This window comes from Rhinopithecus bieti, unplaced genomic scaffold, assembly GCF_001698545.2.
Source record: "Rhinopithecus bieti isolate Rb0 unplaced genomic scaffold, ASM169854v2 scaffold_63, whole genome shotgun sequence".
NCBI lineage: Eukaryota > Metazoa > Chordata > Mammalia > Primates > Cercopithecidae > Rhinopithecus > Rhinopithecus bieti.
Window position 1 is genome coordinate 237,973 of NW_016802972.1, and position 14,476 is coordinate 252,448.

Here is a 14,476-nt window from a genome sequence, read left to right on the forward strand (position 1 = left end):
TCCTATTCCATCTTTCCTATTTTCTTTCTCTCTCTCTCTCTGTCTCTTTCTCTCTCTCTCCTCCCCCACCACCACTTTCTGTAATTCCAATTACATGTTTGTTAGATCTTTCACCATAACCCACACATCTCTTATGATGTTTTCTGTATTTTTCGTTCTTTTTACCTGCATATTTATCCAGATACTTTCAAATGACTTGTCTTCTAGTTCACTAATTCTCTGTTCTGCTTCTAATCTGCTATAAATCTATTTACTGAATTCTTCATTTCAGTCATTGCGTTTTTTGGTTCTAGAGTTTCCATTTGACTCTATTTTATGAATTCCAGGTTTTTGATGAAGTTCTCATCCTTTCCCTTTTTTCTTGAAGATATTAATTATAGTTACCTTTTTAAAATTCCTATCCAGTCACTCTAATTTCTGAATCACCTGTGGGTCTGTTTCTATTGTATATTGTTTCTCTTGGTTGCTAGTCAGTTGTCTCAATGGAAAGACCAAGGCATTTACCAAGGCCTCTCAAATCTCTGTCCCACCAGCACTGGGAAGCTGCCAAATTCTCTGATCAGCTCTTTGGCTTTTCAGTTGCTGTTTTCTACTGGGTTTCTTGGAGTACTGACCTGGGCATTCATGTCTTAGGAGTCAGCCAAAGAGTAGAGGGGGATTTCTATGTAGGTTTGGGGGTAACTCTTCTTCAATTCCCTACTCTCTAACATTTTGCTCTTAATTTCTAGCCATGCTGGCTGCCCTCATATCTGGAATGCTATCTCCTCAGCCCAGAAAAACTGCTCCTAGAAAGGTAATTATTTTTTAGGGATGGGTCTTTCTATGTTGCCCAGGCTGGCCTCAACCTCCTGGGCTCAAATGATCCTCCCACCTCAGCCTCTCAAGTTGCTGAGACTACAAGAAATTGCCATCATGCCCAGCTAATAATTTTACCTTTAAAGAGGATACAATTCTTTCTAGTACTGTCATTACTAGAGACAGTTATTCCTACTACTGTCACTACTAGAGATAGTTATTCTTAGTATTGTCATTACTATTCTCCTACCCCAAACACAATTCTACTCTTTGAGAATAGGAACGAGGGAAGAAGTCACCAGTGATAAAACGTGTATGTGAGTGCTTTGTAAATTTCTGTTTAGCTTCATCAATTCAATCTCCCCAAATAGGTTTTCTCTCCATTTATTAAAAAACAAAAACATGGTTTGTTCACAGGCATGGGGACCTCAGTTCTCCGGAGAACTGAGGGAGTAAGAAAGTGCCACATGCCCACCTCTTTAGGGAGGTCCACTGGACTTCCCCACCCAGCAGGGCAATAGCCTGCTCATTCAGGTAAGGCTTGGAGAAAGTTGTCAGAGCCTATGAGAACTCAGTTCAGGACAACCAGAAGGCTGGGCAGAGTGGATTGCAGCACCCATTCATGTCCTCGGTCATTTAACCTCTTGAGACTCACCTTCTCTTAGTCGATCCCGTGTGCTCTTCTGGACACGGAGGCAGACTCTGACCTCCCCAGCTTCCTTGCCTTTCACCATCTGATCATTACACTCAAATACATTCCTTGCCACTTCCCTGGGATTGAACTCCATAGTTGCCTCGACTCTCAGTACTGGCTGGGACCTGCAGGGACACCAGAAAACCATCAGGGACCTTCAAACAAGAAACATTCCTTCAAAGGAGAATGTCTGGTTGACTCCAAAAGGCATTCTCACCTGAACAACAGCACGTGCCCCTGGGCTCCTACAGTCAGGTCCACCAGTCCATCCATTGTGAGGTCCTGCCCCCCACTCAGTGACTGACCAAAATACTGGAGCCTGGGAGAGAGCTTGGAGCCTGCTATCCGCTGAGGGCAAAAAAGAGGTGGAGAGAGAGGGGGTAGGAAAGACAGGAGATATATAACTCAGTCATCCAGCATGACCCAGACAGAGGTTCTCTAAGCTCTACTCAAGTCTCATCTCTTGCAACTAACCAAGGACTAGGGCAGCTTAGACCTTATCAAGGAATTATTCACCTTTAGACCACAACCTCAAGAGGATACCCATAATTTCTTTTTTAAAAAAACTTTAAAAATAAAAACAGGGTCTCACTTTGTGGCCCAGGCCAGTCTTGAACTCCTGGGCTCAAGCAATTCTGCCCTATCAGCCTCTCAAGTGCTAGGATTATAGGTGTGAGCCACCACACCCAACCCCAAGTTTCTATTAATTACCTGCATTTCCCTGGGTACAGGGAAAAGTAAAAGTATATTATTCAGCTCAGCTGAATTTCATTTATGTAGTCAGAATAATGCAAATACTGAATGTTGATCTAACCAAAATGATCACGTAAACATGAGGAGTGAATGGGGGTAAAAGAGTGCTACTATGTGGCAAAAGGAAAACTGAAAAAGAGATCAATCTCCACCTTCCATGGTGGGAAGTCAGTGCTAAAACAAAATCAAAAAGTAGCAAAATTATTATTACGTAATTTGAACAGATAGAGAATTGAAAGAGCTGAAAGTGGTTCTGTCAAGAGCAGGGGAAATGAAGCCAAAACCATAGTGTATGTGGAAATTGTTGTTTTTTTAACAGTGAGCTTTTTGGAACTATTTTGACTCTTTAAAGTATGTGCAGGAGTAATACTGAAAAACTAACAGCCAAATAATAAATTTTAAAGAAATTTTAAAAGTGATTTTGTCATGTCCTTAATGCCAGGTATGATATAAAAGTTATAAGACAAAGATATTAAAAATATAGCTAAAATTATGTTACTGGATACACAATATAAATAACTGTAAATTGTGAATCAATAACTATTGAGGACCGTGCCGGGGGTGGTGGAGAATGAACAGACACAAGAGACAAAGACAAACAGAGAACATGGCGGCCGCGCCTAGAGCCTCCGCCTCACTTTATTTATACTCCATAAACCCCACGTCAGCAAAATAACACAATGTAAAACAAACTTTCTGCACCCAGATGTAACTTTCTGCTTAGTTCCTTGTCTCTAAGCTCTTTCTTATTTGTCTGCCTTCTTGGCGCCTACTAGAGTTCGTTAAAAGTTCAACTAGAGATACTGTCCTTGACTACTGGAGTTCATTAAAAGTGCAACTAGCTAGAGATACTGTCCTTGAGCCTTATCTATTCTTAGCATATTGTTTTCAATGGCCCCTGCAAATAACATAAAACATGTAATGGGGAATAAAAGTATAGGGTGTATGTGATTTAAGTTCAGTTGTTATCAGCTTAAAATAGACCATGATAATTATAAGATGTTTTGTGGAAAACACAAAGAAAATACCTTTAGAAGTTGTATACACAAAAAGAGAACAGAATGAAAGCATATTAATACAAAAATTAACTACAATAAAACCCAAAGGAAGACAGCAAGAGAAGAGGGACAAAAGACCTACATGACGAACAGAAAACAATTAACAAAATGGCAGTAGTAAATCCTGCTCTGTCAATAATTACTTTAAATGTAAACAGAAGTAAACTCTCAAAACAGAGTGGCAGAATTAATAAAAATACAAAATCCAATTATATGCTGTCTACAAGATACCCACTTTGTATTTACTGACACTTAGGCTAAAAGTAAAGGAGCAGAAAATGCTATTCCATGAAAATGGCAACCAAAAGGGAGCAGAATGACATGCTAATATCAGACAAAATAGACTTTAAGTCAAGAAACAAATGATGATATTATATAATGATGAAATGGCCATTTCACCAGGAGTTGTAACAACTAATTATATACACACCCATCAGTTATTTATATTGTGTAACAACTAATTATATACACACCCATCAGACATCTAAATATATAAAGCAAATAATGACAGAACTGAAGGGAGAAATAAACAGCAATTCAATAGTAAGAAACTTCAAAATCCTACCTTCAATAGCAAGTAGAACAACTAGGAAAAAAAAAAAAGAGAGAGAGAGAGAGAAATAGTACATTTGAATGACACTATGGACCAAACAGCCTTAACAGACATATACAAAATACACAAGCTAACTACTGCAGAATATACATGCTTCTCAAGCACACATGGACCATTCCCCAGGATAGACCACATGTTAGGTCACAAAACAAGTCTTAACAAATTTAAAATGATTGAAATTATATCAAGAATCTTTTCCAACCACAATGGAATGAAACTAAAATTCAATACCAGGAGAAAAACTGGAAAAAACATACATATGTAAAAATTAAACAATACACCCTTGAACAACCAGTGGATAAAAAAAGAAATTAGAAAATAATGTGAGATAAATGAAAACAAAAACGTAATATACCAAACTTACTGGGAGGCAGCAAAAGCAGTACTAAAGGGAAGTTCAGAGTGATAAACACCTAACTTTAAAACAAAAAGAAAGATTTCAATTACAAAACCTAACTTTACACCTCGAGGAATGAGAAATAAAAGAACAAACTAAACCTAAAGTTAGTAGAAGGAAGAAAATAATAAAGATCACAGAAAAATAAATCAAATAGAGAATAGGAAAAAAATCAATGAAATTAAGTTGATTTTTCAAAAAGATAGAATTGACAAGCTTTGGCCAGGCGCGGTGGCTCATGCCTGCAATCCCAGCACTTTGGGATGTCGAGGCAGGTGGATCACCTGAGGTGAGGAGTTCAAAACGAGCCTGACCAACATGGTGAAACTCTGTCTCTACTAAAAATATGAAAATCAGTCAGGTGTAGTGGCACATGCCTGTAATGCCAGCTATTCAGGAGCCTGAGGCAGGAGAATCACTTGAATCTGTGAGGTGGAGAATGAAATGAGCTGTGATCATGCCACTGCACTCCAGCCTGGGCAACAGAGCAAGACTCTGCCTCAAAAAAAAAAATAAAAAAAAAAAGAATTGACAAGCTTTTAGGTAGACCAAGGAAAAAGGGAGAAACAACAGAAACAACAGATAAGTGAAATTATAAATTAAAGAACATACAACTGATGCCATAGCAATAAAAAGGGTCATAAGAGACTACTGTGAACAATTATATGTTCACAAACTCGATAACCTTGAAGGAATGGATAAATTCCTAGAAATATACAACCTACCAAGCCTGAATCATAAGGCAATAGAAAGTTTAAACAGATCTATAATGAGTAAGGAGATTGAATCAGTAATCAAAGTCCTCCTAACAAAGAAAAGCCCAGGACCTGATGGCTTCTCAGGCAAATTCTACCAAACATTTAAAGAAGAATTAATATCAATTCTTCTCAAACTCGTCCAAAAAATTGAAGAGGAGAGAATACTTCCAAACTTATTGTATGAGGCAAGCACTATCCTGACACTAAATCCCAACAAACACACCATGAGAAAAGATCACTACATGCCAATTTCCCTATTGAACATAGATCCAAAATCCTAAATAAAATACTAGCAAACTAAATTCAATAGCACAAAAGGATCATACACCATGACCATGTGGGCTTTATTCCTGGCACACAAGGATGGCTCAACATATGCAAATCAATAAATGTGATGTACCACATTAACAGAATAAGGAATAAAAATAACATGATCATATCAATAAAAAAAAGAAAGCATTTAATAAAATTAAACATCTGTCTTAGCTTATTTGGTATAACAAATAACATAGACTGGATGAGTTACAAGCAATAGAAATTTATTTCTCATAGTTCTGAAGACTTGTGACATCCAAAATCAAGGGGCAAGCAGATTCAATATCTGGTGAGAGCCTATTTTCTGGTTCATAAGCAACCATCATTTTGCTTTGTCTAAGGGCAGTAATCCTATTCATGAAGGCCACACTCTTATGACCTAAACACCTTCCAAAGGTCGCATCTACAAATACCATCACACAAAGAATTAGGCTTCAACATATGAATTCAACTTATGGCTTCAGCATATGAATAGCAAGACACAAACATTCAGGCCACAGGAATAGCCACTCATGATTAAAAACCCTCAACAAACTAGAAATACGGGGAAATTACATCAACATGATAAAGAACATAAATAAAAAGTATCTGGTTAACATCATACCCAGTGGTGAAAAATTTATTTTACCACTAAAATTAGGAACAAGGCAAGGATGCCCACACTCACCACTTCTATTCAACACAGTACAGAAAGTCCAAGTCAGAGCAATTGGGCAAGAAAAAGATAAGAAACGCATCCAAGTTAAAAATAAAGAAAAAAATTGTCCCTGTTTGCAATTGACATGATCATATACATAAGAAACTTGTTACAAATACTCTACAAAAAAGTTATTAAATTTAATAAACAAATTTAGTAAAGTTACGGAATACAAAATGAACATATAAAAATTAGTTGTATTTCTATACACTAATGACAAACTATCTGAAAAAGAAATTAATCCCATTTACAATGGCATCAAAAAATAAAATACTTACAGGTTAATATAACCAAGAAGGTGAAAAATATGCTCACTAAAACTATAAAACATTGATGAAAGAAAATTAAGACAAAAATCAAGGGAAAGATATCTCATATTATAGATTGAAAGAATATTTTTTAAAGGTCCATACTACTCAAAGTGATCTATAGAGTCAATGTAATTCCTACCAAAATCCCAATGGCATTTCTTACAGAAATAGGAAAAGCAATACTAAAATTATGAAGTCACGAAAGACCTGAAACAGCCAAGACAATCTTGAGCATAAACAATAAAAGTAGAGGTATCACACTACCTGACATCAAAATACACTACAAAGGTATAGTCAGCAAAACAGCATGACACTGGCATAAAAGCAGAGATATTGACCAATGGAACAGTATAGAGAGCTCAGAAATGACCCCATGCATTTACAATCAACAAATTTTCAACAAAGGTGCCAAGAGCATACAATGGGGAAAGGACAGCCTTTTTAACAAATGGTGTTAAGAACACTGGATATCCACAGGCAGAAGAATAAATGAGCCTTTATCTCAAACCAAATACAAAAATCAAAAGCGTTGGGCTGGGAGCAGTGGCTCATGCCTGTAATCCCAGCACTTTGGGAGACTGAGGTGGGTGGATTACCTTAGATCAGGAGTTCGAGACCAGCCTGACCATCATGGTGAAACCCCGTCTCTATTAAAAATACAAAAAATTAGCTGGACGTGGTGGCAGATGCCTGTAATTCCAGCTACTCGGGAAGCTGAGGCAGGAGAATCTCTTGAACCTGGCAGGCAGAGGTTGCAGTGAGCCGAAATTGCACCATTGCACTCCAGCCTGGGCAATAGAGCTAGACTCTGTCTAAAATAAAATAAAACTTAAAAATTAAAAAAAAATTAAAAAGTGAGTTAAAGGCTTAAATGTAAGAGCCAACACTATAAACTATTAGAAGCAAACATAGAGGAAAAGCTTTGTGACATTGGTCTGGGCAATTATTTTTTTATATGATCCTGAAAGCACAAGCAGCAAAAACAAAAACAGACAAGTGGAATTGCATCAAACTAAAAAGCTTCTGCACAATAAAGGAATAATTAACAGAGTGAAGAGACAACCTACAGACTGGAAGAAAATATTTGCAAACCATGCAACTGATAAATGGTTAATATCCATAACATATAAACAACTCAGTAGCAAGATAATAAATAACCCAATTTAAAAATGGGCAAAGAGGGTCGGGTTCGGTGACTCACGCCTCTAATCCCAGGACTTTGGGAGGCTGAAGCAGGTGAATCACTTGAGGTCAGGAGTTTGAGACCAGCCTGGCCAACATCGTGAAATGCCATCTCTACTAAAAATACAAAAATTAGCTGGGTGTGGTGGTGGGCACCTATAATCCTGGCTACTCAGGAGGCTGAGGCAGGAGAATCACCTGAATCCAGAGGCAGAGGTTGCAGTGAGCCAAGTTCATGTCACTGCACTCCAGCCTGGGTGATAGAGTGAGACTGTCTCAAAATAAAAGAAAAACAAAACTGCCCCCTACTACCACAGGAGGACCAGCCTAACCATTTGCTGCAAAAGTTGGCTGTAATTTATCTTGTGAAAACTACTATAAATTTCATATGCAACTGAAAAAGAGCCCATATAGCCAAGACAATCCTAAGCAAAAGAACAAAGCTGAAGGCATCACACTATCTGACTTCAAACTATACTACAAGGCTACAGTAACCAAAACAGCATGGTGCTGATACCAAAACAGATATATAGACCAATGGAACAGAACAGAGGCCTCAGAAATAACACCACACATCTACAACCATCTGATCTTCAACAAACCTGACAAAAACAAGCAATGGGGAAAGGATTCCCTATTTTATAAATGGTGCTGGAAAAACTGGCTAGCCATATGCAGAAAGCTGAACCTGGGTTCCTTCCTTACACCTTATACAAAAATTAACTCAAGATGGATTAAAGACTTAAATGTAAAACCTAAAACCATAAAAACCCTAGAAGAAAACCTAGGCAATACCATTCACGGCATAGACATGGGCAAGGACTTCATGTCTAAAACACCAAAAGCAATGGCAACAAAAGCCAAAATTGATAAATGAGATCTAATTAAACTAAAGAGCTTCTGCACAGCAAAAGAAACTATCTTCAGAGTGAACAGGCAACCTACAGAATGAGAGAAAATTTTTGCAACCTATCCATCTGACAAAGGTCTAAATCCAGAATCCACAAGGAACTTAAATTTACAAGAAAAAAACAAGCAACCCCATCAAAAAGTGGGCAAAGGACACGAACAGACACTTCTCAAAAGAAGACATTTATGCAGCCAACAAACATATAAAAAAAAAAAAAAAGCTCATCATCACTGGCCATTAGAGAAATGCAAATCAAAACCACAATGAGATACCATCTCACGCCAGTTAGAATGGTGATCATTAAAAAGTCAGAAAACAACAAATGCTGGAGAGGATGTGGAGAAATAGGAATGCTTTTACGCTGTCAGTGGAAGTGTAAATCAGTTCAACCATAATGGAAGACAGTGTGGTGATTCCTCAAGGATCTAGAACCAGAAATACCATTTGACCCATCAATCCCATTACTGAGTATATATCCAAAGGATTATAAATCATCCTGCTATAAAGACACATGCACACGTATGTTTATTGAAGCACTATTTACAATAGCAAAGACTTGGAACCAACCCAAATGTCCATCAATGATAGACTGTATAAAGAAAATGTGGCACATATACACCATGGAATGCTATGCAGTCATAAAAGAGAATGAGTTCATGTCCTTTGCAGGGACATAGATGAAACTGGAAACCATCATTCTCAGCAAACTAACACAGGAACAGAAAACCAAACACCACATGCTTTCACTCATAAGTGGGAGCTGAACAAAGGGAACACATGGACACAGGGAGGGGAACATCACTGGAGCCTGTTGTGGGGTGGGGATCAAGGGGGAGGGAGAGCATTAGGACGAATACCTAATGCATGTGAGGCTTAAAACCTAGATGACGGGTTGATGGGTGCAGCAAACCACCATGGCACTTGTATACCTAGGTAACAAACCTGCACGTTCTGCACATGTATCACAAGGCTTAACGTATAATTTAATTTTTTTTTTTTTTTTTTTTTTTTGAGACGGAGTATCGCTCTGTTGCCGGGCTGGAGTGCAGTGGCCCGGTCTTGGCTCATGGCAACCTCCGCCTCCTGGGTTCAAGCAATTCCCCTGCCTCAGCCTCCCAATTGGCTGGTATTACAGGCACGTGCCACCAAGCCCAGCTTATTTTTGTATTTTTAGTAGAGATGGGGTTTCACCATGTTGGCCAGGCTGGTCTTGAACTCTTGACCTCATGATCCGACTGCCTCGGCCTCCCAAAGTGCTGGGATTACAGGCATGAGCCACCGCTCCTGGTTCAATGTATAACTTAAAAAGCAAATAATAAATAAATAAAACGTGAAGATTTAAAAAAAAAAAAAAAAAGACTGCCCCCTACTACCATAGGAAGACCAGCCTACCCATTCACTGCAAAAGATGGCTATAATCGATCTTGTGAAGGCATTACTGAGCAGATCAAGATCTCTGCGAATGAACACTAAAGATGTTCTGAATAAATTACAGTCTGGTGGAGTGCAGTGGCTCACACCTGGAATCCCAGCACTTTGGGAGGCCAAGGTGGGAAGATCACTTGAGCCGAGGAGTTGGAGACCAGCCTGGGAAACATAGGGAGACCCTGTCACCACAAAAGAAATTTAAAAATCAGTCAGGCATGGCGGCATACACCTGCAGTCACAGTCAGGAGGCTGAGGCAGGAGGCTGAGGCAGGAGGCTGAGGCAGGAGAATCACATGAGCCTAGGAGTTCAAGGCTGCAGTGAGCCATGATTGCACCACTTCACTCCAGCCTGCGTGACAGACCAAGACCCTGTCTCAAAAATAATAATAATCATCATAAATACATTTTAATCCAGTGGCATTTTAGTGTCTTTTTTGAAAACAAAAATTACATGTAATGTTACATTCTTGCCTGTTCTGTTGACAGCATTAATTGATCCATTGGATTTATTTTCTTTTTTTTTTTCTTTTTGTGACACAACTTTTAGTCTCACTTGCATTTATGTGTGTTTTTCAGACCACAATTAATAATTACATTGAAAATGTAGCAGCAATTGTCTTGAAGTATGTTCATATATTATTGGACACTAACACTAACTACATTGGACTAACTTGTGTGAACTCTCTGTTAAATATTATTTAAAAGCCATTAACAGTACCTTGCAGCCAGGCATGGTGGCTCACACCTGTAATCCCAGCACTTTGGGATGCTGAGACAGGCAGATCACAAAGTCAGTAGTTCTAGACCAGACTGGCCAATATGGTGAAACCCCATCTGTACTAAAAATACAAAAATTAGCTGGGCATGGTGGCACATGCCTGTAATCCCAGCTACTCAGGCGGCTGAGGCAAAAGAATCTCTTGCCCAGGAGGCAGAAGTTGCAGTAAGCCAAGACCATGCCACTGTACTCCAGTGTGGGCAACAGGGCAAAAATTCCCATCTCAAAAAAAAAAAAAGAGAGCTTACCTTGCATTAGCACTCTTAAAAATGCTAATAGACATCACTATTAGCTGTGAAGGTTTGAGTTTTATATGTCCGCACCGATATTCTTATCAAAAATTTCTATATTAGCTTCAAATATTCAGTTTAAAACTCAAACTTTGAGATTTTGTAGTTTTAGTTGGTTCATTTTGAAAATTTAATACGTTGATGGAAGTTTTAAATTATCATCATTATTTTACAAAATGATGGAGGAGGAGCTAAAAATCCTTGTTAAGAGAATTATGAAGGGTCAAAAAACTTCCTCATTAGGACACAAGGAAAAAGGATGGCCTGCTAAATCATGCAAAATGCTTTTTGGTACCTTGGATTAGTCGTATAATAGCTATAGCAAGAAATAGATACCATGAACAGACCAATAACAAGCAGAGAGATTGAATCAGAAAGAGCCCAGGACCAGAAGGTTTCACAGCTGCATTTTAACAGACATTCAAAGAATTGGTACCAATGCTATTGATGCTATTCCAAAAGACAGAAAAAGAGGGAATCTGCCCTAAATCATTCTATAAAGCCAGTATCACACTAATACCAAAAACAGAAAAGGACATAACAAAAAAAAACTACAGAACAATATCCCTGATGAACATAGAAGCAAAAATCCTCAACAAAATACTAGCTAACCAAATCCAACAGTACATGAAAAAGATAATACATCATGATCAAGTCGGTTTCATCCCAAGGATGCAGGAATGGTTTAACATATGCAAGTCAATAAATGTGACATATCACATAAACAGAATTAAAGACAAAAACTATGTAATCATCTCAATAAATGCAGAACAAGCATTTGATAAAATCCCTTTATGATAAAAAATAAAGCTTTCAGTAAATTAGACATAGAGGGGACTTATCCCAAAATAATAAAAGCCATATCTGAAAAACCCACAGCCAACTTCAGATTGAAGGGGGAAAAGTTGAAAGCATTCCCCCTAAGAACTGGAACAAGACAAGGATGCCCACTTTCAGCACTTCTATTCGACACAGTACTGAAAGTCCCAGCCAAACCAATCAGGCAAGAGAAAGAAACAAAGGGGTCCAAACTGGAAAAGAGGAAGTCAAACTAGAGCTGTTTGTCAATTATATGATCGTTTACCTAGAAAATCCTAAGGGCTCATCCAAAAGATTCCTAGATCTGATAAACAATTTCAGTAGTCTCAGGTTACAAAATCAATGTATGCAAATCAGTAGCACTGCTATACACCAACAACAAAGCTGAGAATCAAATCAAGAACTCAATCTCTTTTATAACAGCTACAAAAATAAAATAAAATACCTAGGAATATAGTTAACCAAGGAGATGAAGCTCCATACAAGGAAAACTACAAAACACAGCTGAAATAAATTATAGATGACACAAACAAATGGACACATGCTCATGGATAGGAAGAATCAATATTGTGAAAATGACCATATTGCCCAATCTACAGATTCAATGCAATTCCCATCAAAATAACAACATCATTTTTCACATAACTAGAATAAAACAATCCTAAAACTCATATGGAACAAAAAAAGAGCCCAAATAGCTAAAGCAATATGAAGCAAAAAGAACAAATCTGGAGGCATCACAGTACCAGACTTCAAATTATACTACAAGGTTATAGTTACCAAAACAGCATAGTACTGGTATAAAAATAGGCACTTAGATCCATGGAACAAAATAAAGACCCCAGAAATAAAGCCAAATACTTTCAGCCAACTGATCTTTTACAAAGCATACAAAAACAGAAATTGGGAAAAGGACACCCTATTCAGTAAATGCTGCTGGGAAAACAGGCAAATCACATGTAGAAGAATGAAACTGGATCCCCTTCTCTCAACTTATACAAAAATCAACTCAAGATGGATCGAAGACTGAAATCTAAGACTTGAAACCATAACAATTCTAGAAGATAACATTGAAAAAACTCTTCTGAACATTGGTCTAGGCAAAGAATTCATGACTAAGACCCCAAAAGCAAATGCAACAAAACCAAAAATAAATAAATAGGACCTAATTAAACTAAAAAGCTCTGCACAGCAAAGAAATAATCATCAGAGTAAACAGACAACCCACAGAATGCAAGAAAATATTTGCCAACTACGCATCTAACAAAGGACTACTATCCAGAATCTATAAGAAGCTCAAACAAATCAGCAAGGAAAAACAAATAATCCCATCAAAAAGTGGGCAAAGGATATGAATAGACAATTCTCAAAAGAAGATATACAAATGGCCAACAAACATATGAAAACAATGCTCAACATCACTAATCATCAGGGAAATGCAAATTAAAACCACAATGAAATACCACCTTACTCCTGCAAGAATGGCCACAACTAAAAAGTCAAAAAACAATAGATCTGGCATGGATGTGGTGAAAAGGGGACACTTTTACACTGCCAGTGGGAATGTAAATTAGCACAACCTCTATGGAAAACAGTAAGGAGATTCCTTAAAGAACTAATAGTAGATCTACCATTTGATTCAGTAATCCCACTACTGGGTATCTGCCCAAAGGAAAAGAAGTCATTATATGAAAAAGATACATGAACATGAATGTTTATAGCAGCACAATTCACAACTGCAAAGATATGGAACCAACCAACCTGTGGTACCCATCGACCAATGAGTGGATAAAGAAAACATTTTCTATATATATACATAAATACACACACACACACACACACACACACACCATGGAGTACTACTCAGCCATAAAAAGGAACGAAATAATGTATTTTGCAGCAACTTGGATGGAACTGGAGGCCATTATTGAAGTAACTCAGGAATGGAAAACTAAATATATGTTTTCATTTAAAAATGGGAGCTAAGCTATAAGGATGCAAAGACAAGAGTGATATAACGGACTTTGAGGACTTGGAGAAGGGGAGTCTGGGAAGAGGTAAGAGACAAAAGACTATATATTTGGTACAGTGTACACTGCTTTGATAGCAGGTGCACTAAAATCTCAGAATTCACCACTATAGAATTCATCCATGTAACCAAAAAACACTTGTACTCCCAAAAGCTACTGAATTTTTTTAAAAAATCATATAATGACTATAGTTCACTCAGTACTTGCTTAAATTTTAGATAATAACTATAGTCCATTCAGTACTTGCTTAAATTTTAGAAAAGCTATATAAATTACTGGTACATAACTTGAAGATTGCTCTGGCTGGGCGCAGTGGCTCACATCTATAATCCTAACACTCTGAGAGGCCGAGGCAGGAGGATGGCTTAAGACCAGAAGACCAGGCTGGCCAACATAGTGAGACTTCATCTCTACAAAAAATTGAAAAATTAGCCAAGCGTGGGGGTGCACACCTATATTCTCAACTACTTGGGTGGCTGAGAAGGGAGAATTGCTTGAGCCCAGGTGTCAAGGCTGCAGTGAGCTGTGATCTCGTCACTGCACTCCAGCCTGGCCAACAGAGGGAGACCCTGTCTCAAAAAAATAAAAAGAAAGCCACAGAGACAGAGACAGAGAGAAAGAGAGAGAGAGAAAAGAAAGAAAGAGAGA

The 14,476-nt window shown here is 37.9% G+C and overlaps 1 protein-coding gene across 3 annotated transcripts in view; it reads right to left on the bottom strand.

The window, feature by feature from the left end:
• Nucleotides 1–14,476, bottom strand: part of ITGAM (integrin subunit alpha M) — an 82,027-nt gene that overhangs the window by 12,320 nt on the left and 55,231 nt on the right. For all 3 annotated transcript variants that reach the window (XM_017869874.1, XM_017869819.1, XM_017869937.1), the window contains 2 exons: nt 1,707–1,837; nt 1,451–1,614 (listed from right to left, as the gene is read on the bottom strand). In XM_017869874.1, coding sequence (XP_017725363.1) covers nt 1,451–1,614; nt 1,707–1,837 — 295 coding nt within the window. The remainder of the gene's footprint in view (nt 1–1,450; nt 1,615–1,706; nt 1,838–14,476) is intronic.